The sequence below is a fragment of the Juglans regia genome, chromosome 10 (assembly GCF_001411555.2).
Source record: "Juglans regia cultivar Chandler chromosome 10, Walnut 2.0, whole genome shotgun sequence".
Classification (NCBI taxonomy): domain Eukaryota; kingdom Viridiplantae; phylum Streptophyta; class Magnoliopsida; order Fagales; family Juglandaceae; genus Juglans; species Juglans regia.
In genome coordinates, this window is record NC_049910.1 from 4,208,281 (window position 1) to 4,236,130 (window position 27,850).

The following is a 27,850-nucleotide window of genomic DNA, read 5'->3' on the forward strand; positions in this document are numbered from 1 at the left end:
TTCAAGACAACTCTTTTTAGTTTGTATAAAAAATATCTTTAATCTTTTAGCTGTTCTTAAAATTATTGAAGAAGACCAGCACTCCTTTCAACTTTTTGCCATCATAGCTATGTATAGCCTTTGGTTTCTTAGAAACAAAAAAGTCCACAACCAGATCCCTTCATCCCCACCATCATTGTCCTTTGTAGAGTCTGTTCTCGCCATTTTCCAACATCACACAGCAGCTTGGGTTAATGTTAATAATCATGTAATAAAAATAACACCTAGACATCCAGTTGGCTATTTCTTGATCATATTTGATGTGGCCATAAAGGATCAAGGGTCAATAATAGTAGCTCTATGTTGGAATGACTCAAGAAAAGTTATCTATGCTATTACTGACTTCATATGCAGTGTAAGTCCAAATTTATGAGAAGTAAAAGCAACCTTGATGGCACTTACTGAAGCAAAGAGATTGGGTCTGCAAAAAATATTACTTGAAGGAGACTCAAGTTTCGTTATAGAGGCAATATCCATTTTCACTTTTGTTTAAGATTGGACTATGGCTCCAACCATCAATGATACAAAATATCATTTCCTATCTTTTAAGGAATGGAAAGTTAAGAAAATTCATGGTTTTATGAATCGATGAGCGCACAATTTGGCGCAATGGGCAGCAGCGACGCAAGCCTATGGCAATATCTCATTAATCCAAATTCTATATTCTCTATTGAATTTTTATAGTGAAAAAGATCCACCTCTTTTGTATGGATAATTAAGTTCCTTTCTTAAAACACTTATTGATGTATTGGTTTTTAATTATATACGAAAAGTAGTCAACTTGCTCAAAAAAAAAAAAAACAAAAAAACAAAAAAACAAAAAAAAATTAAGGTGTTACCATGGAGATGTATCTTTCCATGCTCTTTCTTATGGTCACAACTTACAACTAGCAGCACGTAAGACATAAAAGAAGGAAAGAATGATACAAGTTCTCCCATTTGAGAAGCAGTGTCTATTTTGTCAATGCTTTTTAACTAGGAATCTCCCGCGTACTAGTAGTGGACTCAACAAAATTATATTTTGGTCAAACTTTAATTAGATTGCATAAAAACTCACTGTAGTAGACTTAACAAAGTTACAATACTTTTGACTTCATTTTCACTAGTCAATTCTGTTGAGTCCAAATTGCTAGCTAAATATTATTTTGGCATAAAAAATTCTCTCACTAGCGTACTATTTGTTTAGCGCGAGTTTACAATTCTAGAAAATTCCTCTTCGTTTCAAAAGTATAAAGCGTCCGAATCCCAAATTCAATCACAGGAGGCAGCCAATCTCCATTAGTCATCATTTCAATGACATCACATCATCTTGTTGGAGTGTTTCAAGTTCTAGTACTGCAATATTATTATTAGTTGATGCCATTTTTTTTTAAAAAATCTAATATCAACGTTAGAAAATTAATATGTACTTTTTTTAATAATGAATAAATATTCAAATTACAATTAAAATTAAAATAAATAAAAATGTCAAAATGAATATTTTAATAGAATAGTGATAGATTTAAAGAGTCTGTTATTTGGTATTGTTGAAAAGTAACTAGCTAAATTTATAAAAGTGAATTATCTAACTAAATTTTGATCAAACTTTGTTGAGTCCAGCAATGCACTCTCCACAGGTTCATTTTGTGGTTAGAATCCCAAACATTGACAAAACCCAAAGCAAGCTCCCAAGATGAAAAAAAAAAAAAGTTAGCCATGCATCGAAATTTTAGTAACCTTTGTAGCTCTATAAATGCAGAACTCCTAGACACCAAGCTTTCAACAAGTTCAGAAACCTAAAGTCTGACTTCTGAAACTTGTTTTCAAATGGCTTCTGCAGCAACGTTGAAGTGCTCAGAGTCGATAGCCGATAACATGCTAGGTGCCTTGAGGCAGAGTAGATACCATATGAAGAAGTGCTTTGCTAAGTACGTTGGAAAGGGAAGAAGGATAATGAGAATTGACCATTTAATGGACGAAATGGCTCAAGTCATAGATGACAAAATGGAAATAACTATGGTCTTGGAGAGCTTGATTGGCTACATACTGAGTTCCACGCAGGTTAATCTTATTTTTCATTAACATTTAGATTCCGTTGCTAACATTACGTGAGACCAAAAATATGATGGATTTGTTGATGTTATATGCCATACATTTGAGATATGCAGGAAGCTGTTGTCATACCACCGCATGTTGCCTTTGCCATAAGACCAAATCCTGGATTTTCAGAATTTGTCAAAGTCAGCTCTGATGATTTATCCGTTAAGGCCATCACTGCTTCAGACTATTTAAAGCTTAAAGAAATGATCTATGATGAAGAATGGTATGTCCTTTCTCTTCTTCTGGTTCTAATGGTTTGCTTGAATTAAGCACCAGCTGAATTCTATGCTAACAAAAATATTTTAAACAAGTTGGTTGTTATTCTTCTCTTCATAATGCCACAAGCTGAATTTTGGATTGAGTTTGCAAAACCAAATGCAAGGAGTTTGTTATTCATCCCCATAATCTTGTTGATCTATATCACATAAGTTTTTCTAACTTAACCAGTATTACATCTCAAATTGTGGCTCAAAGTTTGTATCATAACTTTGTTTTTCATTGCAGGGCAAAGGATGAAAATGCTCTAGAACTAGATTTTGCAGCACTTGACTTCACTATTCCTCACTTAACCCTGTCTTCTTCAATTGGAAATGGGCACAATTTTGTTGCAAAGTTCATGACTTCAAAGCTTAGCGGAAGAGTGGAGAATGCACAACCTCTTGTGGACTACTTACTAACACTCGATCATCAAGGAGAAGTAAGCAAAAAAGGCTGGATTTGATTCACTTAAAAAAAAAGGGCTGGTTCTAAATGCTTATACTAATTCTAAATTTGCAGAAACTTATGATAAATGACAAACTCAATACTGCTTCAAAGCTTCAGATGGTGCTAATAGCAGCTGAAGTGTTCGTGTCAGCACTTCCCAAGGACACTCCATTTGAAAATTTTGACCTAAGGTTATCCATCTAATGCTATATTTTGTTAGCAGAATCTGGAAAAACGATACTTGATAATAAACTCTCACAGATTTAAGGAATGGGGCTTCGAGAAAGGGTGGGGAAATACTGCACAAAGAGTAAAGGAGACAATGAGAACATTCTCAGAAGTACTCCAAGCACCCGATCCATTACATATGGAGAAGTTATTCAACAAAATTCCAACGACATTCAATATTGTTATTTTTTCTCCTCAAGGATACTTTGGCCAAGCAGATGTCCTAGGGCTGCCGGACACAGGAGGGCAGGTACAAGGTTTTGATTTGACATTAAAGAAAACCAGTCTTCATGTAGTAATTCACACTAATTAGCAAGTTGGTATTTTCCTAAACAAGTAGTTTACATTCTGGATCAAGTGAAAGCTCTCGAAGAAGAATTACTCCTTAGAATTAAGCAGCAGGGGCTTAGTGTGAAGCCTCAAATTCTTGTGGTGAGTTTCATGAACAGCAGGAACAATTTCCCAACAACGAAGGTTTTAGTTTGGAAGTAAATATTATGTAACGATGTAATTGATGATGACAGGTTACACGACTCATACCCGAGGCACAAGGAACCAAGTGTAACCAGGAACTCGAAGCAGTCATTGGCACCAGGCATTCCAACATTCTTCGGGTGCCTTTTCAGACAGGAGACACGGTCTTCCCCTATTGGGTTTCTCGTTTTGACATTTATCCATATCTTGAGAAGTTCACTCAGGCAGGTATTCCATCTCTCTTTGAATCCATGATTCTAGACTTACTACAATGACTTTTTTCTCTTTTTTTTTTTTTTTTTTTTGTCCTAACCAATTGGTTGAGGTCTCTTTAATATCAAAGGGATGCTACAGTCAAGATCCTTGACTTCATGGAAGGGAAGCCAGATCTTATCATTGGAAATTACACTGATGGGAATTTAGTTGCATCTAATGGCTAGTAAACTTGGGATAACACAGGTGTTTTTCCATCACCAGTTAATGCTGCTATAGAGTTTATATGTTCATATTTACTAATTTGTCAATTGAAAATCAGGGTACTATTGCGCATGCTTTAGAGAAGACCAAATACGAAAATTCTGATGTCAAATGGAAGGAATTAGACCCGAGGTATCACTTCTCATGCCAATTCATTGCTGATACAATTGCAATGAATGCATCGGATTTCATCATAGCTAGCACAGGAAATTGCAGGAAGGTTAGACAATTAGCCAACAAAGATGCACATATTCAATATATATAACTTGGAACCTAAAATATAGGCTTCTGAAAAATCTAAGATTTGAATGGCTTTATCTAAGAGCACGAGTTTTGAGAATGACGTGAGATAATTTTTCAGATGTTTCTTATGAATTTGGTTGACTTCTTGCAGTAAAGACAGACCTGGGCAGTATGAAAGCCATGCTGCATTTACGCTCCCAGGGCTTTGTAGAGTTGTTTCAGGCATCAACATCTTTGATCCAAAATTCAACATTGTTGCACCAGGGGCTGATCAATCTCTCTACTTTCCTCACACAGAGAAACAAAGACGGCTCACGATATTTCACCCTGCCATTGAAGAATTACTGTACAGCAAAGAGGAAAACAATGAACACATGTGAGTATTGAAGTTGCGAATTATTCGTGTATATTTATACAACAAATGTGAATAATATATTTGCCTAAATTATCTAACTTCTTTCTTCTTCTTCTTTTTAAACTTCATTTGGAAATAGGGGATATCTAGAAGACAGGATGAAACCTATCATCTTCTCGATGGCAAGGTTCGATGTTGTGAAGAACCTAACTGGATTAACAGAGTGGTATGGGATGAACAAGCGGCTTAGAAATTTGGTTAACCTTGTTGTGGTCGGGGCATTCTTTGATTCTTCAAAATCAAAGGATAGAGAAGAAATATCTGAAATAAAAAAGATGCACTCATTGATAGAAAAATACGAACTGAAGGGTCAGATGAGATGGATTGCAGCACAAACTGATAGGCAACGCAATGGAGAACTCTATCGCTGTGTTGCTGACACGAATGGAGCATTTGTCCAACCTGCATTGTATGAAGCATTTGGCCTAACAGTCATCGAAGCAATGAACTGTGGATTGCCCACCTTTGCAACCAATCAAGGAGGCCCTGCAGAAATCATCGTTGATGGGGTCTCAGGGTTCCATATCAATCCCACCAACGGGGATGAGTCAAGTAACAAAATTGCTGATTTCTTTGAAAAGTGCAATGTGGATGAAACATATTGGAGCAAGTTTTCTGCAGCAGGTTTTCAGCGCATAAATGAATGGTAACCAAAGTACTTTTCACTATTTTCATTCATATGTATCATTTTCAGTCATCCACTTGCAGAATTGGGCACCATTTTTCATATATTGACTTTGAAATTGATCTCTCTATAGCTATACCTGGAAGATATATGCAAACAAGGTGTTGAATATGGCGAGCATTTATAGTTTCTGGAGACATTTGAACAAAGAGCAGAAACAGGCAAAGCAAAGATACATCCAAATGTTGTACAATCTCCAATTCAGCAATTTGGTATGTTTTTTATGCTGCTGATACCTTATATTGCTTAGCTATTTCACGTGATAAGTTTCAGGATTTGGTTCATATTCCTTACTTGGCATTAATTTTTACAGGCGAAGAAGGTGCCTATAAAGATTTGGAAGCAGAGCCAAAGCCAAATGTCAAACTACATCCCTCAAAAAGGCAAGTTACACAACAAAATTTTAGTGAAAGCTTTGTCAATTTGATTTATAAGAGGTCATATCCACAATACAGTCATTCTTCCAATAGAAGGTGTACCGTCTTGATTCTCTTATTGTTCATTCACAATTGAGATATTTTTACAATAAATGATATTTACAATTTTAGAGTTTGTAAATCTTGCGTACTTTTAAAAAAAAAAGAAAAGATAAATCTAAAATTTACATGATATTTGCAGTCGTGACGTGCGCAAACGCCACTCAATTTTTTTGAAAAAATTGATTAAGTAAGTGATCCACATGAAAAAAATTAATTTTTTAATAATAAATTTCACTATTTTTTAAAATGATTGCGCTGTAATTATACATTTTACGACTGTATATAGCATCAAACGGACACAATGCTGACTGCAAAGGTAAATGCTGCGTACTCCCACTCGTTATTATCGATTTTGTGTTAAGCCATTTATATAATAATTCAAGTTAATTATTAACTTGTTTTCAGGTTGTTCGGAGCCTAAAGTTCTAATGATGGTGTTCGACTGTTCCCTCTCATGTCTTCCGGAAGTTCCACTAATTAATGTTTCGTTCACATTTTTGCATAATAAGTTATTGTGTACTGATTTTTTTTAAACAGTTATTGTGTACGGATTGATAAATGGAGAAACGGATTTCGTGTGTTAAAATATATTGGGATCAATTTCCATACCTATGAAACGAAGTTAATTATTATTTATAAAATGAATTATACTTCTTATTTTGATTTTACCATTTTTAATTAAAAGTATATACTTCAATTAGTTTTAGAAAAATAGAAAATTACTAATTTTTCTAGTTTTACAGACTAAAAGTATATATTTTTAAGTAGTTTTCATATTAATAATTTAAATATAGTCACTTAAAATTTATCATACTGTGACCAAATCTATATTTTTCACAACTTGTGTCTAAGTTATCGGTAGAAAATGGAAAAAATAGTAATTATACATGAAGCTAGGTTGAAAGAGGGTTGCATTTGAAAATGTAATTTTTTTGGGGTATTCCGAGGTGGGTGCAGATGAAAACTATTGATAAAAGATATGATTTGCAAGTTAATCCTAAAAGAATAATACTAGATATAGTTATAGAGTGCGTAAGTGTTGTTTAATCTTTTTAAAAAAAGTAGAGTACATTATTAAAAAATTAGTTTCTTTTAATGTGAGTCTCGTATTTATTTACTTTTTTCAAGAGGATTGAGTAGCGCTTGCGTACTTCACGACTGTAAATATCATTTCTCATCCTAAAATGAAATCAAAACCTATTTAGTCATCCCAAATGAACATCTGACCACTAATCATGCTAGGGTAAGAGCCAGGGGTGCTAGTCTCCCTCGCCGTCCTGAGCCACAAATGGGCAGACTTTTCAACTCACCACCTGCCCTTTGCCCAACTAAAATCTCCTACCCACTTTCTATAGAAATGGGAAGAGGTAGAGATGAGAGGTACCGTGGGCCATGACCAAGCCATGGTTGTGGGCTGTTGTAATCCACGTCCATGGCTTGGCTGTGGGCCTCTAAAGGCCCATAATGCCACCCACGACCAAGTCGATGTCGTGGGTTGTAGTCTGTAGAGACTGACAGCTATGGCCATAGATCTCTCAGTCACAAACAGCTCGAGTGACCTAGGATCATGGGTTTATAAGACGAAATTTGGAAAGAATGTGAGGAAGAGGAGGAGGAGAAGGAGATAAGGAGATGAATAAGAAAGGAAGACTTGGTCGGAAATGAAAAGAAGAAGAAGAGGAAGTCAGTGGCAAGTAGGGGAGTAAGACAATTGGTCCGAACTGGTAAAATCAATCAGATCGATAGTCTTATTGGTCAGTCTCGAAGTGTGATTTTTTTGGACTGGATCGGATCGAGACTGACAGAATGTATGTATATATATATTTAAATATTAAATACTATATATAATATATTATTTTATATAGTAGTTGTATAAATTAATTGTATAATTTTTATCCAAGGGATCACAATTAACCATATATATAATGAAATTACTTTATATTCATTAACCATATACAAAATATTAAAAAGATCACTTAATTTTAATTTTAATATTAATTTTTGTATTAATTTTTTTGTCAAAAAAAAAAAGAGGATACAAAAATGTTCATGAACCAAATAGATCGACTGGACTAATAGCTAACGATTCGGTTCGACAAAAATGATAGATTGAAATTTTTGATCCATGATCTCCCCAAACTGAACTGATTATATTTATAGCTGAAAGAGACTCGGGAAGGAAAAAAAAAAAAAAAGGATAAAATTAAGATTCTTTGAAATTTTGAAGAAAAACGTCTTTTTTATTATTTTATATTTTAATAAGAGATTTCATTCATTTTTTTACCAATACTTTAATAGAAATCCTGCGAAAAAAGAGAGAATGAAAGAAACAATAAAAAAAAAAAAATCTGAAGAACGGCAATTTATTTTATCCAACATAAATAATTATTTTTGCATTTTTTTTTCAAAACGAAGAATGATAAAAAAAGAGAATGGATAAGCATTTTAGGGTGTGATTAGTTATAATTTTAAGAAGCTAGAAATGTAATAATTTAACATTTTGAAGTGGAATTAGTCAAAGAGAATTAACCCACAAAATTTAATATCTTCCCTTTTTTTTCTGTTTAAAGAAAAAAAATTAAGGATCATGTTAGTCGGTTTTTCAGCTCTTATCGCTTGACGAGATCGCTAGTTCATTCCTCATTGTTTTTTATTTTTCTAAAATTATTTTTTAAATATCTAAAATAAATTAAAATGCATTAGTGATTAAACTTGCCGGACAAATTAGCATTTTCCAACAATTAAACCTATTTATTACACGTAACAAATCCCAAAAGCATATTTCTTGGATTTTTTATAAGATATATTTCTTGGATTTTAAATCCGACGGATAAAAATAAAATAATAACTACGTGGGAAATGCTACTTGCCCCGCTGGGGCTCCCGCTGGGCCTGTAGCATTTTTTATTTAGTTTATTTAATTTTTTTTATATAGATATTTTTAATAATTTAAAATATTTTAAAAAATAAAATAAAGACTATAATATTATTAAAAAATATTTTCTTAATCATAAAATAGAATAAAAAATAATCTTTATTCTATTTCGTGATTAAGGAAGTATTTTTTAATAATTTTTTTTTACTTTATGATTAAGGTGGTGTTTTTTAATGATATTTTTAATTTATTTTATTTTTTAAAAAGATTTAAAAGTGTAAAAAAATTAATATAAAAAATAAATTAAAAAAATACACATAAAAAAGTACATGTTAAACCCAACCGGAGACTCCAATAAAACTGTAAGCATGTCCATTTTAAATAATTTAAAATATTTTAAAAAATAAAATAAATTTAAAATATCATTAAAACATACTTCCTTAATCAGAAAGTAAAAAAAAATTATTAAAAAATACTTCTTTAATCACGAAATAGAATAAATATAATTTTTTATTCTATTTTATGATTAAAAAAATATTTTTTAATAATATTATAATTTTTATTTTATTTTTTAAAATATTTTAAATTATTAAAAATATTTATATAAAAAAAAATTAAATAAAAAAATGCTACAGCCAACGGGAGCTCCCAGCGCAGCGGGGCAAGTAGCATTTTCCTAACTACATAGACCTACATATTTTTTTTTCCCATATAAAACAGCCTTTAACCGTTCTTTTCTCCTTGCATAATTTTTATTAAATATGTAATTTATAGATAATAATTAGAATAACTCGATTAATTTAACATAAAAAATAAATAAATACTGTGTGATGATATACGTATCGTTGATTCTTAAAGAAAATTAAAACAACCATTTAACTACCTTTGATATCTTCAAAAAAAAAAAAAAAACTACCTTTGATATCTCATCTTTTCGAAGAAAATCACCGTGTTTTAAAAACTTTTCCATTATTTCTACGCCACCTTTCCTTCTTCTCCTCTCTTCTATCTTTGTTTTGGTGGAGATGGCTGCCAAAGGAGCAACGAGCTCGGGAGGGGCCAAAGATGGGACGTCCGATTCATCCTCCTCTTCCAAGAAGAATTCCAAGAAACCCAAATGTGAGTAATGGCTTTTCTTCTTTTCTATTTCATTCTAAAATTTTCCTCCTGTTTTCTTTCATTAGAATGCATGTCGTCCTTCAATGTGATTTTGGGTGTTCATATTTTACAAGTTTCAAATTTTCTATGGCTCCATTGGCATTTCTTTAAGCACATTTGTCTTTATGGGTTTTTATACGCGTTCATTTGTCTGTTTCTTGACTATGTACTGAAATCCACCTTTCTTCATTAACCTAATCAAGAATGTGACCGCTGTATATTCTATATTTGCCTTTGTAGCTATTCTAACGTACTAATGGATGGCACAAATCATGTGACCTATATTTTAAAAAAACTAGTCAATGATACAATTGAAATCTCGTTGGAGGCTTATAAAGAATAATGATTTTTTCTTCCCAAGCAGTGTGGGATCTCATATACCACCTATCCTAATTTATCAGAATGAGGTATCACAATCTCTTCCCTTATATTCTCGACGTTTTAGTTGGGCTAGTCCGTCTGAGGTCCCACAGTTCAAGTCCCATATTTCTGTATGGAATAGACTCTGATATCATTTATAACGCTCAAATTTAAGGCCAAAACCACATGACCTATATTTCAAAAAGACTAATCAATGACACAATTGAAGTCTCATTGGAACATTATAAAGAGCAACAACTTCTCCTTCCTAAGCAATATGGGATCCCGTACACTGCCTTTTTTTTTTTTTTTGGAGAAGAGGATAAAACCCCAAATTTATTAAAAAAACCTTCATTTTTAATGGAGGAATACCGTGATTACAATCTAACACCGGAAGTTACAAATTCATATAAAAATCACATCCAAGCATCAAACTATAAACTATAAACATAGAAAAAACACCCCACTTATTAACCAAACTGACAAAGAAGAAAAAACAAAACTAAAAACCGTGTAAACCTGCATCTACTTTCTCCTCATATACTGCAAACCTCCTTTATCCAATCTTATAAAGCCTCTAGTCTCCCTTGGAAGGTCCGAAGTGGAGTAAGATATGATTGTTCTACCTTTAGCACCAAGCTTCGCCAGGCTATCGGCAGCAGCGTTACACTCTCTGTAATTGTGGTTACATGTAATCCGGATATCATCAAGAGAGCTCATAATCTCCTCCCAGAAATCCTCCAGATACCACAAACCGCATCTCCTATTACTAACCGAATCAGTAATCAATTTGGACTCCATTTCAATCTCAATGGCATCAAAACCCATATTTCGGGCATACCTCAATCCATGATACAAACCCATTGCCTCTGCATAGTTGTTAGTACAATGTCCAACAGGAAAAGAGAAACCCAATCTCATATCTCCAGCATGATCCCTTATGACCCCCCCTGCACCTAACGCACCAGGGCTTCCCAAAGAACAACCATCTACATTTAGTTTATACCATCCCCTTTGTGGTCTCTCCCACTTCACAATTTTCCCTGTTTTCTTTGTAGCCCGTGGAATAGGAAGATTTAAAGCCTGCAATATCTCCTCATCCCTTTTACTGAACTTTTCCTGGCCTTTCGTTTTTGAACCCACCCAAGACAACCAATACTTAATAGAGAGCCATACCGTTTCAATTGATTCCTGAGTGCCCTCATTCGAGCCTTGCATCTCCTCCACCATAATCGCCAAGTAATAATAATTGGAACGATACCAAGGAGCTGCCCTCTGCAAGAGGACATTTTTGCACGTCGAAACCAGCATTCTACCTTTTCTTTCCACAATCTTCCTAACAAAGACGGCATTCCTAACTGAGAACAACACCGTCTCCAAATTTGTGTAGCAAAGTCACCCATAACAAGAATATGGTTATGATCTTCATAAGCACCCAAAGAACAACAGTCACACTTTGAGACAAGATTAATATCAACTTGACGAAGTCTGTCATCCACAGTTAAGCAGCCATGCAAGGCTTTCCGCTTCAGAACCGACATTTGTTTTGGAAGGGAAGGGTGCCAAATCCATTCCGTCCATTGCACGCAAAGTGCATGAATTCGCAGGCAATCCCAGGCACTTCGAGTTGTAAACTTTCCATCCACTTTCGATGTCCAGATTAGAACATCATCTCCCATTTTTAAGCGCCCTAATTTCTCAAGCAGCACATCTGTTTTCTCCATACCAACCAACCGCTGGAAAAGCTCAACATTCCACCCCTCCCCTGTTTTGCACTCCACCAACGTAAGATAAGGGAGCTTTGTAATCTCTTGTTGATCACACAGCGGTTCCTCTCCCACCCAATGATCCCTCCAAAAAGACAAGTTTCCATTCTTTACACCTACCCTCACTTATCAAAATGGGGTATCACATCCATGCACCGTCAAAATTTCAGATGCTACATTTTGCAGAGAATTGCATTTCAATGGAAATTTAATCATGCATTTTCAAAGCTAAAACTTTTAAACATCGGTCGAATTGCAAGCCAAAAAAATTTATTTTTACGATATCACTATAGACAAGGATGTTCTCCTATGGCAATAAATCTATTCTTTTCTCTATTGCAGATTCTAGGTTTACGCAGCAAGAGCTTCCTGCGTGCAAACCAATTTTAACACCAGGATGGGTATATCAACTTGTGTTTTACTTACACATGTAATTATAATATACTGGAGATTTTATATTCGACTTCAGATTCTACTGCACTTGGTCATTATCTTCTCTTATCAGCTTTTTCCTTTAAAGTAATTTTTGGTTTCAGGTCATTACAACTTTTATTGTTGTTGGCATTATCTTCATTCCCATTGGCTTTGCTTCCTTATTTGCATCAGAATGGGTAAAGCATTTTTGCCCTTTTAACTTCTCATGACCATATTGTTAGTAATGGATTGATATTGAAAGGGAAAACTACACTTTCTTTGAAATGCAGGTTGTGGAAATTGTGGATCGCTATGATGAGGATTGCGTCCCTCATAATTATACGTACAATAAGCTTGCATATATTCAAAATAGTGAAACTAACAAGACATGCATGAAGAGATTGATTGTCAGTCCCAATTCCATCGGCTCTGATGTGTTTGATGTCGCTTAGGCTTTGGTTTTACTTTACATATTACATCCTTTTGCTTTCCAGTTTGATAATATCTACTTCTAAAATTGGCATTAATTTGAAAATTTTCAGGTTCCAAAGCAAATGAAAAGTCCTGTCTATATCTATTATCAACTTGATAACTTCTATCAGAATCATCGTAGGTATGTTAAAAGTACTTGTAAATCTAGAAAAGAAAGTTATCCCCTTGGTTTTTCATTTTGGTAAGAATGCGGAGGGATGGAGTGGATATACCTAGTTCTTTCTTATTTATTGAAGATGTCTGGCTACTGCATTGTTAATCTGTTAGCAAATTGCAAGGTTCATAATACCTTGGGACATCAAGATCTGATGATTGCAATCTGTCAGTTTTTTTCCACAAAATTATCATCATGCACCCATACTTTGTTGGCATTTTTTTTCTGAAATATTTTGGAATTTATCGCGGTGTGCTGTATTATTTTCAGATATGTTAAGAGTAGAAGCGATAAACAATTGCGGAGCAGGGCTAGTGAGCGTGATACAAGTTCCTGCAAACCTGAAGCCGTCAGGGGAAATAATTATCCCATTGTTCCTTGTGGCCTCATTGCTTGGAGTTTATTTAATGACACATATGGATTTTCAGTAAAAAACAAGGCGCTGGAGGTCAGCAAAAAGAACATAGCATGGAAAAGTGACCGGGAGCATAAATTTGGCTCTGATGTTTATCCAAAAAATTTTCAGAGTGGAGGTTTGATTGGGGGTGCCAAACTAAATGCGAGCATACCTGTAATATATCTCTCTCTACTCCATAGCTTGTTGCATCTTTACATGCCCCTTCCTCCTTTGTCCCTTCTTTTTATATGCCTTTTTTGTTTTGAAGAAGTAGTTTTTTTAATGGTTTTGCATTTACCAGTTGAGTGAACAAGAGGATCTTATTGTTTGGATGCGAACTGCGGCCCTGCCAACTTTCAGAAAACTATATGGGAAAATAGAGACAGATCTTGAAGCTAATGATGAAATAACTGTAGTAATACAGAACAATTACAACATCTACAGTTTTGGTGGCAAGAAGAGTCTGGTTCTTTCAACCACAAGCTGGATTGGCGGCAAAAATGATTTCCTGGGTGTAGCATATCTTACTGTTGGTGGACTGTGCTTGTTCTTAGCAATTAGCTTCATATTTTTGTACGTGATCATGCCAAGGTGAGTGACTTTTTCTCTTGCTATAATTAGTTCACCTTTTTTGCTAGGAACATTCTGATTTAGTTTTGTACAATTGAGTTATCTGTAGTTAGAACTGGCGTTTAGATTTCTGTAGGCTGTTGTTCACATGGTTAAATTCCTCCTCCCAAATGTTGCCATTGTCCACTCAGTGTTGATGAACTTTTGATATTTCTCAATCCATATTGACACTCTGTGCCTCTGCACTTCACTGGACTTGGAGGGGTGGCATAGATATTGGAATCATCAATTTCTTTAAACACGTGATGGTTCCCACCAAGATCTAGGTTCCAACACGCGATGGGTCCCACAAACAAGATAACAAGTCTTAAAATTCAGATGGTTCTCACTTCTCATAAAGTGTTCATCCCGCCATTTTTTTATTTTTGAATGCTTGACAGTCCTTATTTAGGTTGGATTTGAACCAATCTTTTCCAAGACCATAACTTGAATATGGCTACTTGCTCTTTGCAATTCATAATCTAGTCAATGTCAAGACCATAACTTGAATATGGCTACTTGCTCTTTGCAATTCATAGTCTAGTCAATGTCAAACTCATATTTCTTCAATTAAAAATTCAAATTGCGGTACCGGTTCAGATACTGATAATTGTATGAAAGGTAACCGAAGTTGAAGTCTTGGCCATTCGTAAGATAGACCTTACATTGCTAATGATTTCCATGCAGGCCTCTTGGGGATCCATCCTATTTGTCTTGGAACAGAGGACAGGTGAATTAAACCTTTTAAGATATGCCCTGCCTCTCATGTGCAAATTTTTGTGTCACATTCTTATCAGGCTGAGCCTTATTTATGTTCTGAAGCATTATAACTTAAATGTATAGTACATAGAGCTCTGCTGCTATCAATAATCTTCTTTTCTAAGAAGCAGGGGCCATTGTTCAAATTTGGTGCTCGGTTCATTTTGGTTGTAACCCCTTATATTTTTCACAGAACAAGTGAGACTTACAGGCTCTCCTGCAATGCATATAGTTTGTGGATGATTGATAGACATTCTTCAGCTCTTTAATTTGCTAAAATATGTTGTTGTGTAATTTCCTGTATGAAATAAAGCTTCCATAAGATCTGCTAATACCTATTGATGTTGAGAGACCGTGAAGATGGGGTTCGAAAGGAAAAATTTATATACAAATACGTGAGGGAAACAAATAAACTTCTCAAGTTTTGCAGTCAGTCGAGAAAAAGAAGAATGGCATTGGGAAAGTACTTGCCAAGAGTTGAGTTGTGAATTCTTATATTGCATGATCTCCATAAGCTTTGGTTTGTGAGAAAAGCAGAATAAGAGCGATCTTCAAAACAAGGGTCATGCATGCATGCATGGTAGCGCGCTGTTGAACTTGATTTTACTTACTTTATCTAATCTCTTTTAATAATGGCTGGATCGAATGGTTGACGTCCGTCACGTCCCTAAGATCTACTGCCTGTTCTCAGCAATAAAAGTACTCATAATTTTTCTCCATTGCAGGTCAACATTTGGTCAAAGACTGTCAGGCACTCATTCGTTCTAATGAAGGAAATCATATTTGGAAAAAAAGCAGGAAATCATATGTTGGCTAGCTAGTCTATATCTCTCTATATATCGTGTATGTGTAAACGGACACATAAATACATATGTGATTGTAGAGATTTATTAATACATTTGAAAATCAATTATATTAAAAACAAATAATAATAATAATAATACTAATAATTATCATTATTATCATCAAATTAATCATTTTGAGTCAATAATATATAAAGTACAAGTATAATGAGACGTACGTCATGCCTACAATATGTGGAGAAGGCTGACTTATGCCCACTCAAATAATTAATTAGAAACTATCGTTAGAAAATGAAAGTAAAGTAGAAAAAAGGAAAGAAAAAGAGGAAATCAAGTGTTGGCATATATAATGCGGTTGGCCCACACGGTACAAACAGCCAAAGAAACGGTGAGGAAAATCTTTGTACTCTTGGAAAAAGCACTCAAACTATTCCCACCTTCCGACGTTTTAATCACCACTGAAACCTCATGTTCATTCTTCCTATGATCATGATCCGCCTCAATTGATCTTGCAGGTGATCTTTTTCTGACATTTCTGTATTTCATGTAGTTAGAGCAACCTTTCAGCACTTTCCCAGTTGCAGAAAAGCCATCCACTATCAATTTCTCTTCCTCCATATATCCTCCAACATGATATATGTGCACCAAAGAAAGTGCGACCATACAGATGACAGCCTTGAACTTTCCAAAGAAAGAGTCTTTATTATCTGATCCTATATGGGAATTATCTGCCTTTTCAATTGAGAACTTGCTCATCATCACTGGGTTTAGGTGGATCTTAACTGTCTGCGAAGGCACTGTTTGGTGAAAGAATGTTTTGGCCACCTGGCGAGTTGAAATGAACATTCCGTGATTGAATCTTACTTCCTCAATGACCTCGAAGCTTGGAGAACTTGAATAATCTTCACGATACGTGTTAATTCCATCATCAAGTTGCAAGTTCTCATTTGGTGCATCCTCGTTGATGAATTCAAGTGGCTGGAGACTGATCATGTTTATCTCTGTGTCATTGAATTCCTTACAGCGTTTGTTGTCCCCGCTTTCTCCTGGAGTTGAAAAAGAAAAAAATGTTTTGTTCAGACTATAAAAGACTATCGAAGATCAGAAGCAACATCAATGATTTCGATACCTTGAAACTCATCACTCTCTTCTCTTCTTCGGAAGCTGCTTGAAATATCTTCTATTGGAACAATCTTGTGTTCTTCCATAACATGACTCTGTCCATAATTTTTTTTTTCAAAAAATAAACACAAAATACAGTTGTATATGTACGTAAATGCATGGCTTAATGTATATTGGCTAAGATTAAAAAAAAAATGGCTTCTATGTTTAGCACCTTTTAATGGGTCTAATGGTGGCAAAGAACTAGTAAATATTTCAGTTACAAAACAATGGTTCAAAATGATTTTGGATTCTAGTGCAAAAGCAGGGCTATTATATTCTGTTTGCTTTTGATCAATAGTCAGCAAATTATTACTAATTGCTAGCCAGTCGTACTTTTTTATGTTGTTTTTTTTTGTGATAAGTTTATCAATTTGCTAAAGGAAAAGGTTCATTAAAAAATAATAAGAAAGAAAAAAATAAGAATGTATTTTGGCTATGATTTTGGGTTATGACCAACTGATTGTGAATTATAAGCTGCCTCCATATATCTATCTAGGGGTGTAACCGGTCCGGTCCAGTTCAGTTTTAGACAAAATCTAAGATCGAACCAGTATATACCGGTTTTGTATTTTTCAAAACCGATTATGCACCGGTTACCCTCCTAAACCGGTACTTCCGAATTTACCGGTTTCCGGTCCGGTCCGGTTTTCTGATTTTTTTAAGACTATTGGTATAGTTATAAGTTATATATTAGTATTAGTTATAAATTATATATTTAATATTAGTATTAGTTATAAACTTTTAGTAAAAATTTTTAGTATTAATTATAAGTATAACTGTAGTCTATAGTCTATATTAGACTATTAGTATTATTTATAAACTTATATATTGTATTAACATTTAATGTAATAATTTATAAATTATAATATGAAATTATTTCATATATAAATATATATATGAAATTATAAATTAACATTTAATGTATAAATTTATAATTATACATTATATATAAAACTTATATATATTAATATTTAATATTATAATATTTTATATAAAACTTATATGTAAAAATATTTTTTTTTATATTTTTTTTATCAATCGGTCAGGTTCCAAAAATCTCTAAACCGGAACCGGATCGAAATTGGCCGGTTTTCACATTCTAAGAACCGGTCCCGGACCGGACTGGACCGGTTCAAAACCGGTTCGGTGTAATCTAGTCCGGACCGATTTTCCTGTTTACCGATTTGAATTCACACCCTTATTTCTATCAAATAAAATATAAAGGTACCTTCTCCATATCTTTGTTTGACATTCCCACCCATCTTAAGTTCTCTGTAGCCAGCCTCTCTGTCTGATGATCTTCATGATCCAGATCTCCATTAATCTGTATTGTCCTAATTGTACTTGAATCTTCCCAGGACTTGTCAATGTATCTCTCATATAAACTCAAGTCACCAGCTTGATTGTGGGTATCTCTGTCAATCAGAAAAGAAAAATCATCATCAGGGGCATAATTTCCACCCCATGTGTCCGGAAGGTTGGATTGATTTATCAGTTCCTGCGAAGCTTGAGCTACAGAAAGGATTTCCTGCAAAATATCAGTTTCATGTGCAGTACTTTCGTGTAAGGGGATTGACTGTGACATTCTGAAGTCACTGAATTCAGCTTGAGAGAAGTGATCATGATCCTTAACCTCCAATGGAGGAAGTGAGAATCGATGCTGCAACCTCGCGCACTCTAATGCTATATCAACCTGCAAAGTGAGATGCGGTGCGGGATTTTATGATGATAGGTAGTAATTCATTATAAGGATATATCATATATATGGGCAAAATGCATGTCTTATATTAGAAATGTTTACCTTTGATGGAGGGTATGAAACGGTTTCATAATTTGGAAGTGGTGGAGGTGTGAAGTTAAATGCATCTTCGGATAAGAACTGCATCCATTTGCCATCTGTTCTTGTTCCAGTAGTGATATCAAGCTGCGATGACCCAGTTAGCATGCTGGACGAGCAGGAATCATATTGCATTGGATAATTGGAGCTCTCCAAATCTTCACATCTTCCCTCGGAATATAGATCAATGCTTGATGAGTGTTCGCTAGTCATGAGTTGATTGGTAGTTATGGGAGGATAATGCTGCTCTCCAATCTTGGGACCAGTTGTACTCTTCTTGAACACACGACAAAGCGCATATGCGTCCTGGAAATAAATATTATGAACAAAAAGGATCGAATTCGGTCAGCAGCTCGATGTCATTGATGTTAAAGTACTTGATGGGAGCATATGAAATAAAAAAAGACAGAAAAAAGGAGGAAATACATTATATACAAGCTACTGGCTAGAGCTAGCTAGGTTTTGTACCTGCAAGCCTGAAGCAGTTTCACATTCTCTCTCGTCCAGACGGTATTCATGCATAACCCAACCTGTTCGAGCACCGTGAGGTGCTCTCCCTCGGTAGTAAACTAGGGTTTTCTTCATTCCCACAGCACGCGTCTGAGAGTTCACTTTTCGATCCTTCCCTGTGGCTTTCCAATAGCCAGCTTTTGTTGCACGATTAGTCCTTGATCCATTGGGATACTTGCGATCCCGTGGACTAAAGAAATACCACTCCAGATCTTTGCTCGGCAATAATGACTTCCCTGCAGTAACGTTTTCAAATATATGTAGAGAGAGCTAGAGATCAGAAAGAGCAATTATAACGTCGGAAGTCATTCGATCGGCTTAAAAATATTTTCCAGTTTAGTGAAAATTAAAATTAATTTACACGGAAGAAAATAAAAAACTATTCTATATTTAATCCCATGCATTCGATCTACTCATGATGATGATCTAATGACTTGGTGAAAACTTAAAGCTAGCTAGTTACACATAAAAATATCTTATCTTTTACGACGTTCTGTAAACTAGAGGCCGCCGGATCGGATCAGTCCCGATCGAATTATATACATGTCATTCATCTCAAGTTAGTCAAAGTATGCTGCTTGAAACTCTATCTTTCTTGCAGACATGAATGCATTCCTTCCTTTTTCCTATTCTTTTTGGACTTGGGTCGCTCGCAATTTCTCACTACAAATCTTCAAGTACACAACAACTCTAAAGGTGGGGGGACCAATTAATATGCGTGCTTTAGCTTCTCAATTAGTACTTCCTTTTCTAGCTATTTGACATGGATACGTAAATAAATCAAGGACGTTGAATGAGATTTATATGTTAAAGTATTATAAGATCTTTGACATGATCGATGTTAATTATAAAGCACTTTAATGAGTTTCAAGTCTTCTTTTAATAAACAAAAACATGAACCAAAAAGAAATTAATCAAATCCTGTCTGAGGGAAGAGTTCATGTGCACATTATGATTATATATCATGTTAACGCTCAATTAAACCAAGGTGGCCGGATCATAGCGAAAATATCTTACAAGTACTTGGCATGGGAAAACCTGGAAGCTGCATGGGAAATATATCACTTTGTGGAATGGCATATATATATATGAACTACATCGTGAATAATGATATCAAGATGTTCATGATGAAATAGAAAATCAAAGTGAGAAAATTAGAAACTAAACAAGATCAATTACTGGACTGGCTTGACAGTACAGCTAGCTAGGTCGACATGCAAAAGAATATATACCCGGCAAGTCCCATGGTTCACATTTGTAGAGATCAACTTCAGGGATGACCTCCAATTCAATCTCACGGCCATTAATCTTTCTTTTGAGGTAGTAAGCAACGAGTTCCTCGTCGGTGGGGTGGAACCTAAAACCAGGAGGAAATGAAACTGGAGCCATTTATTGTTTCTACGTACGATGATCACCTGACCTTCTCGAATTACTCCTTCTAGCTAGCAGCTTGTACCGGCTTTATATTCTATAAACTGAAAAAGGATGACCAGCCTCGTATTCAAAAACAAGGAGACCAGCCCTTGAAAATCAACAACTCTACGTACTACAACCCCAGTACTGTCACATGTACATACACACAAAAAAAAAAAACCCCGTAATATTAGTCGTGGAAAATAAAACTTAATGAATTCTGCATGCATATATATTAATATAACTAATAAACACGCACACCAATCGAGATCATGAACAGAGAGAGCTAGACCTTCGATCGGCAGAATAAGAAGAAGAAGAAGAAGGCCGAGGAGATCCCAAAGTTGATGAGAGAGAAAACAAAAGGAGCTAACGAGGCCTAGAGAGAGCAGAGATGAGAGAAGTAGTGGAATCTGGGTGTTGCTTGGGGTTGATAAGAGGACAAAAAGAAAGAGGAAAAAGCAAATGGGGGAGGCTGCCATCCCCCCCTCCCAACTTGCTTTTGAATTTTTTTGTTTTTTTTTTACAAATAAAAAATAATTAACTCGATTCTTGTTATCGTTTTTCTGAAGCTTAATTAATTAATAGCTTATATATATCTCTCTCTCTCTCTGATCAGTTGTTTTTTATTAAAAGAACTCTTTCTTTCTCTCCTCTTCGATCTTGACTCCCTCTGTCTCTCTCCGCGGATTATTCCATGCTTCGTTCTTGTCCTTTCTTGGATCCACGTGACGTGATGACCCTTAGTTAATATATTAATTATTAATACAGATGAATAAATATATATAGTCATATAACACAAAATAAAATAAAACGAATTTTGACGACGTTTCTAACTCAATCTAAAGAATGTACCTTTCACATATATAGTCACAGAGACATGCCATTAATTCTAGCTTGATCGAGTAAAAAGTTGGACATAGAGAGGTAAATTGACTCTTATAATATTCACTACAAGAAAATAAGTCTTTTGCGACGTTTTCATTTAGCCTCAAAAGAAATTGTTGCGAATGGACTTTAATTGCGACGTTTGTCATTTTGTTGTTGAATTCCTGCGTCAAGTTCGGAGATGATGACGAGAAATTCATTGTGTAATCTTTTACGGAGACTTTATACCTATTGTGACTGTTTTTGTCGTCGCAGAAACATATTTATTGATAGTATACTAGCAACAACAATACATTGTGTAGAAATTATTTTATATGTCTATTTTTCTCACACTTATCTTAAAATTCAGACAAAAATTTATAAATTTAAAGAATCTTGATCTGTAGTAAAAATTATTAAAATAACGGAGACACATTGCCTTAATTGAACTCGTAACAAATCACGAGTTGACAAGATAATTACCAAGACTTAGAGGACCATTAACATAGTTGGATCAAATTCTCTTTAGATTTTTATTCGATTTAAAAATTTTAAGTGAGATAGATATAAATTAAGTAGGCCTTATAATATTTGTTAAGTATGTAATGTTATTTAAAAGTTTTGCACGGATTAACTTATTTTATATGTTTATTTTTTTTATTTAAGATTTAATTTAAAAAAATCTCAATCTTTAAAATAGAAGTTTGAAGTTCGAAATCCTATCTTTTAATTAAAAAAAAATTGAGAATTATTTTTCTAGATAGTCAAAATAGTTTTGTAATATTTTATATTTTTTTGTTAAAATAATATGGAATGATGAGATGATGAAGAAAAATAGATGATGAATAAATTTTTTATTTATATTTTTCTCTTTGTTTTTTTTAGAATGATTTGTTTAGCTTTAATTGGCCGTGGTAATGGTCGTAGGTATCGGGGCCCACCGGCCTTGCATGTGGGGCCAGGTTTAGCCACGTGAAGTAAAGTTCCTACGTGGCAGAGCAGGATCGCTTGGTATGTTTTCTCATCCTTTTTTCCCCCGTTGATGCCAAACACAAACTCTCTCGCATACTTTTCCTTTCCATCAATCCAGCTTTTGGTGCTTTTCTGGTCTCTGGGTTTAATGCTTTTTGAAGGAATTGATGCTATGTAGTATGTACATGCTTATTATTATTATTATTTCATTATACGACGTTCTAAAGACTATTATATGCATTTGAGTCTTTCCCATACTACGTACTACTCTCTCTTGCCCATTGAATTTGTCGACGTTTGCCATCCTAATTTTGTATGATTATCGAATCAGGAACTCATTTGTGTTGTGACAAGATTTCCCTCCTTTTCGTATCTGATAAAAAGAATGGAATAACCAGTCATAGCAGGAAATCTGGATAACAAGAATGATTTAGCAATAAATATGATCAATCTGATCAGATCACTGAAAGTGAAGCCTCCATGCACCCCGTTCATGTAGGTTTACCCATTACTTTGGGTTATTGAAACATTTACCCAAACACTTGATCTTCATTTGTCTTTCGTTGGTCCTATATATATATATATATATATCTAGTAATCCTGGTTTGTTGGGCCCCTCTATTGCATCAGTCTTAGGCCCAAGCCTTAACACTCTCACGAGTTATTATCAGATAAGGATGGTGACCCGCTTCTATCGAGAACAACCAAAAGATTGTCATTCCCCAAGTTAAATTAACTATGTTTGCAGTCTCCTTTTGTTTTTTCAAAAGCTTATCATATATAACAAAGGAAAGGAAAACAAAAAAAAAAAAAAAAAGGAAAAGAAAAAGAAAAAGAAAAGCGCATACTTTGTAATTTGGCTGAGACTTGGATGTGTGTTAAAAATCCTATACTATTGCAATATCACTGAGACATGGTGCATGCGGTACTTCTCGGACTGATCATCGAGACACCACTATATATATATATATATATATATATATATGTAGTATAGTACTAGAAGTAAAGTGATGGAAAAAATTAATTGAAACTTGCATGCATATATAACAAGCCTCATTTTCCCTTTGGATCTTATTTAGTATATCACAAACATGCAGCAACAGAGAATCAAGGAAAATGATGATTTTCCCTTATTTATAATCGGCCTCCATATATATTCAAGGAGAACTGGAGGACCTGATTAAGAACAACACTACTGAAGGTCAAAAACAACATATGCCAAAGGAGAAAAAGCCAAGGAGTACTCGGATATAAGCACCAGCATGCATATAGCAGTTTGATTTTTCATGATCACTAGCTATTCAATGCCGTGCATTTTCTTCAGCATCAGAACAAATTCATAGATCTTTTCTGGGTCCGGGAGAACTTTGGCCACTGTCTCTCGTTGCATGCACCTCATCATCCAGGCCGAGAATTTGGGACAGTATTCCTCAACCTTGAAGCCCCCAAATGTCTCAAACGCTGAGAACCAACTTGTTAGAGCAATTGCTGTGATATCAAGAAACCCAAAGGAATCACCACCGAAGTAATCCTTCTCCCCAAGGGCTCCCTCTAGCTGCTTCACAACCTCTATGAACTCCTTCTTGGCCACCTCTTGCGCCTCTCCTTTGTTTCTCCATATTTTGCCGCCCGCATCAAATAGCTAATGATTCCCATTCCCAATATATATAGGATCAAATGATCACCATAATGAAGTTACATTTATATGCATATTTACTTAAAAATAAATAAAATAAACAAAACATATACAATGCAATATTAGTGAGAAACCCAGCTATATCTATACCTTTTTGTCGATAAAGTCGGCCCAGAACCTTGCATGAGCTCTTTCATATGGACAAGTTGGGAGCAGTGGTTGTGAAGTCGGCCAGACCTCATCGATGTAGGTGACAATGTTGGTGGACTCACATATGGGCTTTCCATCATGCAACAAAACTGGCACCTTCTGGTGAGGGTTTGATTTGAGCAACAGCTCACTCTTTCCCCCAAATAAATCCTCCGCTCTATCTTCACGTTCCACACCTTTCTCCTCCAATGCAATCTTCACCCGCATGCTGAACGGACTGGCCCAGCAGTCCAAAAGAACAACATCTCCTTTAATTGACATCTTTATAAGCTAGCTAGCAGTAGTACTGTGGTCTCTCCCTAAGATCTTGATCCTCCTTCTCTTCGATCCTCTTTGTCTGGTGTAGGTAGCAGAATGAGCCTCGAGTTTAAATTTATAGAGAGTGAGAATGTGATCTACATGACCTTCAATGGGGTATTCTTGTTTGGCTCCTCAAGGGAAACAATGCTGTTATAACCTGACATCATGTGTGATGTGAAGCTTAGAATGCTTCAACAATTTTTGGAATATCCGCACCAAATCAACAAGAAGCAACAGTTGTCTTTAAGTGCACGGATATACCGATGGGAGCCGGCACATTGGGAGTAGCTCAAGTTAGCTAGGTTTATGTTCATTTGGAAGAATTAACTGATACAATTGATGAATTAGACAAAGTACGTAGGGTTGAAACTATATGATCAAGTATTTCACAAGATATATATCTCCAATGTTTTAATACTCAAATATGGTAAATTTGGGAGGATTAAGCTAGTTCTGATCTATAATATTTTATTTAAATACTTTCTATAATTTGAAGAGTGATTAATTGACACTACATTCTATAGACTACACGAGTATTAAATATATATTAATGTTACATGTAGGAAGTGTACGAAGTATGTAGCGTGATGTTGCAGCTCCTGGCTAGCACATTTGATGCTCTGTGACTTTGTGGATAGGACGAAGAGAAAAGACCTAAAACCATCGTGGGTTCGGCTCTGACGTGGAGAAGACGGAGAGAGAAAGAAGATGGAGAAAATGGGGGGAATAAAGACGAAGAGAGGTCTGTGGCTTTCTCAAATTCGAAACGTAATTGTGGGAATAGAAGAAAAAGAAGGTGAAGAAAATGTGGATTGGAAATGGGGATGGAGACCACTTAGACTAGAGCCCTTTTTGTTTTCCATTTTTGCAAAATGACGTCGTTTTCATTTTAGTCACATTTGACGTGACGTCGCAGTGGGGATATGGCAGGTTGTCCCTAGCATTTTTGTTTCCCATATGTTAACACACCTGTACTAGAATTAATATAATAATATATATAGTCATTAATGCTGCGGCAAGGTTAAGCATAATTAATTACAAACTGAGAAACAAAATTAAGAACAAGATCGATCGATCATAACCTGGTGAAATTAACTGTCGTGTACTTATGGGCCTATGGCGCCATTATATATATGCATAAATAGTTTAATTATTTATGCGGAATCCTTAATTGGTACTTTATGTGGTTGAGTTTACGGTATCAATAAAATAAGAGTTGTTAGACAAAACTATTTTTCAAATTTTACACAATTTTTTAATAAAATTTAATTATTATTTATAAAAAATAGTTTGACAATCTAACGTACACTATTAATTCATGTCAGTTTATAAATTTACTTTTATAGAATTACTTTGTGGCTAAAATATTTATTTTATTTTTTAAATTTTATTTGAATTATGTTTGATTTTGATGAGTTTAAATTCTGAAAATAATAAACTGGATAAATTGTGAAATAGTTAGATTTATATTTCTTTTAATTGGCCACCCTCAATTTTTATACGCTCCGCATATTGTTGACCTGAAAGCTAATTTACATATTAATTAATTATATTAAAAAATAATTAATATTTTTTTTAAATTATAATAATCCCACCATAAGTGATGTATATATTAACAAGAGCTAGCAAAATTCATGTAAATCATATATATATATATATATATATATATATATATATATAAGCAGGCTAGCGCTTAATTAATTTGATCCCTTCATCATGAGTTTTGATGAGTAGTACTGATCTGGTCTGCCTAGTCAGCCTCGATCCACTGCCTTTCTATTAAGGAAAATGACAGAATTACTACTCTCTTACTATTTATTTATTACTTTTTTATATTTAATTTTTTTTTATAATTTTTTATTTTACTTAATAGTTAAGGAAGTGATAATTAGTAAATTTATATATTTTTTTAATTTTTTCTTAATGATTAAGGATGTTAAAAAAATATTAAAAATAAAATAATAAAAAAATAAATACACTACAAATAATAGATGGGTAGTAGATAGATAGTAAGCTTATCACTACCCATTAAGGAGTAATCAAAGAATCGTTGCGTTTCAAAGGTTGTAGGTTGACACAATTAATGCAAGGGCAAATTAATAAACTAATCCTAATTAAAAGTAGACGTTAGCCATAAAACGTGTGAAGCCACGTGCACACGTATTACATGCATATACTACTGATTCGACGTTGTTGAAAAATAATTTCACATTGACTGTAGATAAGGTCTTGAATATGTTTATAAACAATGAGTAATCAGAGCCTGCCACAGCACGAATGGAGGCTCACATTACTTATTCTATGACAAAGATTAGAAAAAATACTGACTTATATGTGAGAGAGGGTGTTGAAAAATAATCTCACATTAACTGTGGATAAAGTCTTGAGTATGTTTATAAGCAATGAGTAATCTTCTCTTATAGAATCGGTTTTATGAGATGAATTAGGTTCATTAATTTCTTCAGATGCAACTAATTAATTGCATGCGCATTCGTTGACATGAATACGCCTAGCTAGCTTCATTAATATATAAATCATGTGATCACAGAAAAACCTATATATATATTACTATTAAATATTAGTAAATTAGGAAGACATGATCACTTGTAAATCTAGCGAGAGTATACATGCAGAACCCATGTGGTTTGGTTATCATATTCAGAAGGATTCTTGGACGTACTCTGGAACCTGTTCTGGCTAGAACTTCTCAGGCTATAGACTTTTTTTTGTTTTTACTCTTCGTCGTCAATTAAAGGCAATGAGTGACTTCGCATTCACATTCATGGTGCATATAGGCAGCCGATCATTATGAACTGGTTACTCTTTTGTTACATTTCGTTCTTTGTTTGTATATAGGCAGAGGTCTCAGCCTTTTCGACTTTGTCTCCTTACTAATCCGACATTGGATTTTAATTAGAAGCTTATAAATTCATAAAAAACTGGCTACGTAAATTTGGATTAATATATTGTTACTCTTTTCATAAAAATAAATCAAATATAGAAGAAAGCAAATACCAGCTTAATTATTAATCTCTGGAGCTCTTCATCTATTTGGTATTTTTTGTATTAATTCAGGTATTGCGTGTGATTAGTTGAATCTCAGCACTGGTACAAGCGTTTTGGGTTGAGTAATTAACTTCACCGATCGATGGATCGATCGAGATCAAAAGATTCAAAGCCTCTTTTTACTTCGATCGAAGCCCCGTGACTTGAAAGTACTGGGCTCGTGGTCCAGTACATATATACCACAGTACTGTTTCTTGCGAAGCAGCTTTCTTCTGTTCTTTTGCAATTGGTGTACTTCATCGACGAGTCATGTCACAATCATGA

General features: G+C 34.5%; 3 protein-coding genes and 1 pseudogene across 5 annotated transcripts; 2 read left to right on the plus strand and 2 right to left on the minus strand.

Moving 5' to 3' along the window:
• The first annotated feature begins 1,845 nt into the window (after window positions 1–1,845).
• LOC109010085 lies at window positions 1,846–5,772 on the plus strand (annotated as a pseudogene).
• Window positions 5,773–9,664: 3,892 nt separating this feature from the next.
• Window positions 9,665–15,734, plus strand: LOC109010089 (ALA-interacting subunit 1-like). Of its 2 annotated transcripts, none has more exons than XR_004802564.1 (9): window positions 9,665–9,818; window positions 12,326–12,384; window positions 12,520–12,594; window positions 12,688–12,804; window positions 12,940–13,010; window positions 13,314–13,614; window positions 13,742–14,031; window positions 14,737–15,388; window positions 15,534–15,587. XR_004802564.1 is itself a non-coding variant. In XM_018990805.2 (9 exons), exons 1-9 carry the CDS (start codon window positions 9,725–9,727, stop codon window positions 15,627–15,629), a joined length of 1,146 nt encoding a protein of 381 aa, XP_018846350.1. In that variant the 5' UTR covers window positions 9,665–9,724; the 3' UTR covers window positions 15,630–15,734. The 2 variants fall into 2 exon arrangements, 1 of the variants encoding a protein (XP_018846350.1); XM_018990805.2 differs by having other exon boundaries at window positions 14,737–14,779; window positions 15,534–15,734.
• Window positions 15,735–15,794: 60 nt separating this feature from the next.
• Window positions 15,795–20,865, minus strand: LOC109010090 (NAC domain-containing protein 45-like). Of its 2 annotated transcripts, XM_018990808.2 has the most exons (8): window positions 20,828–20,865; window positions 20,355–20,682; window positions 19,081–19,358; window positions 18,577–18,918; window positions 18,409–18,468; window positions 18,004–18,303; window positions 16,741–16,828; window positions 15,795–16,657 (listed from the first exon to the last, which is right to left on the minus strand). In XM_018990808.2, the coding sequence occupies exons 2-8, from the start codon at window positions 20,509–20,511 to the stop codon at window positions 15,942–15,944; spliced, it is 1,941 nt and encodes a 646-aa protein (XP_018846353.1). In that variant the 5' UTR covers window positions 20,512–20,682; window positions 20,828–20,865; the 3' UTR covers window positions 15,795–15,941. The 2 variants fall into 2 exon arrangements, with proteins under 2 accessions (XP_018846353.1, XP_018846352.1); XM_018990807.2 differs by having other exon boundaries at window positions 18,004–18,468.
• A 2,578-nt stretch (window positions 20,866–23,443) lies between these two features.
• On the minus strand, window positions 23,444–24,547 carry LOC109010101 (probable glutathione S-transferase). The gene is made up of 2 exons (XM_018990817.2): window positions 24,161–24,547; window positions 23,444–24,016 (listed from the first exon to the last, which is right to left on the minus strand). Exons 1-2 carry the CDS (start codon window positions 24,479–24,481, stop codon window positions 23,672–23,674), a joined length of 666 nt encoding a protein of 221 aa, XP_018846362.1. The 5' UTR covers window positions 24,482–24,547; the 3' UTR covers window positions 23,444–23,671.
• Between the last annotated feature and the right edge of the window lie 3,303 nt (window positions 24,548–27,850).

Excerpts from the sequence above, each read along its gene's own strand:
- LOC109010089 (XM_018990805.2), top strand. The coding sequence starts at position 9,725 with ATGGCTGCCAAAGGAGCAACGAGCTCGGGAGGGGCCAAAGATGGGACG. Across the intron at positions 12,385-12,519 it reads CAATTTTAACACCAGGATGG|GTCATTACAACTTTTATTGT; the intron begins GTATATCAACTT and ends TTTTGGTTTCAG. Across the intron at positions 12,805-12,939 it reads CATGCATGAAGAGATTGATT|GTTCCAAAGCAAATGAAAAG; the intron begins GTCAGTCCCAAT and ends GAAAATTTTCAG.
- LOC109010090 (XM_018990807.2), bottom strand. The coding sequence starts at position 20,511 with ATGGCTCCAGTTTCATTTCCTCCTGGTTTTAGGTTCCACCCCACCGAC. Across the intron at positions 19,359-20,354 it reads TGAACCATGGGACTTGCCGG|GGAAGTCATTATTGCCGAGC; the intron begins GTATATATTCTT and ends ACGTTACTGCAG. Across the intron at positions 18,919-19,080 it reads AAACTGCTTCAGGCTTGCAG|GACGCATATGCGCTTTGTCG; the intron begins GTACAAAACCTA and ends ATTTATTTCCAG.
- LOC109010101 (XM_018990817.2), bottom strand. The coding sequence starts at position 24,481 with ATGTCAATTAAAGGAGATGTTGTTCTTTTGGACTGCTGGGCCAGTCCG. Across the intron at positions 24,017-24,160 it reads CCGACTTTATCGACAAAAAG|CTATTTGATGCGGGCGGCAA; the intron begins GTATAGATATAG and ends GGGAATCATTAG.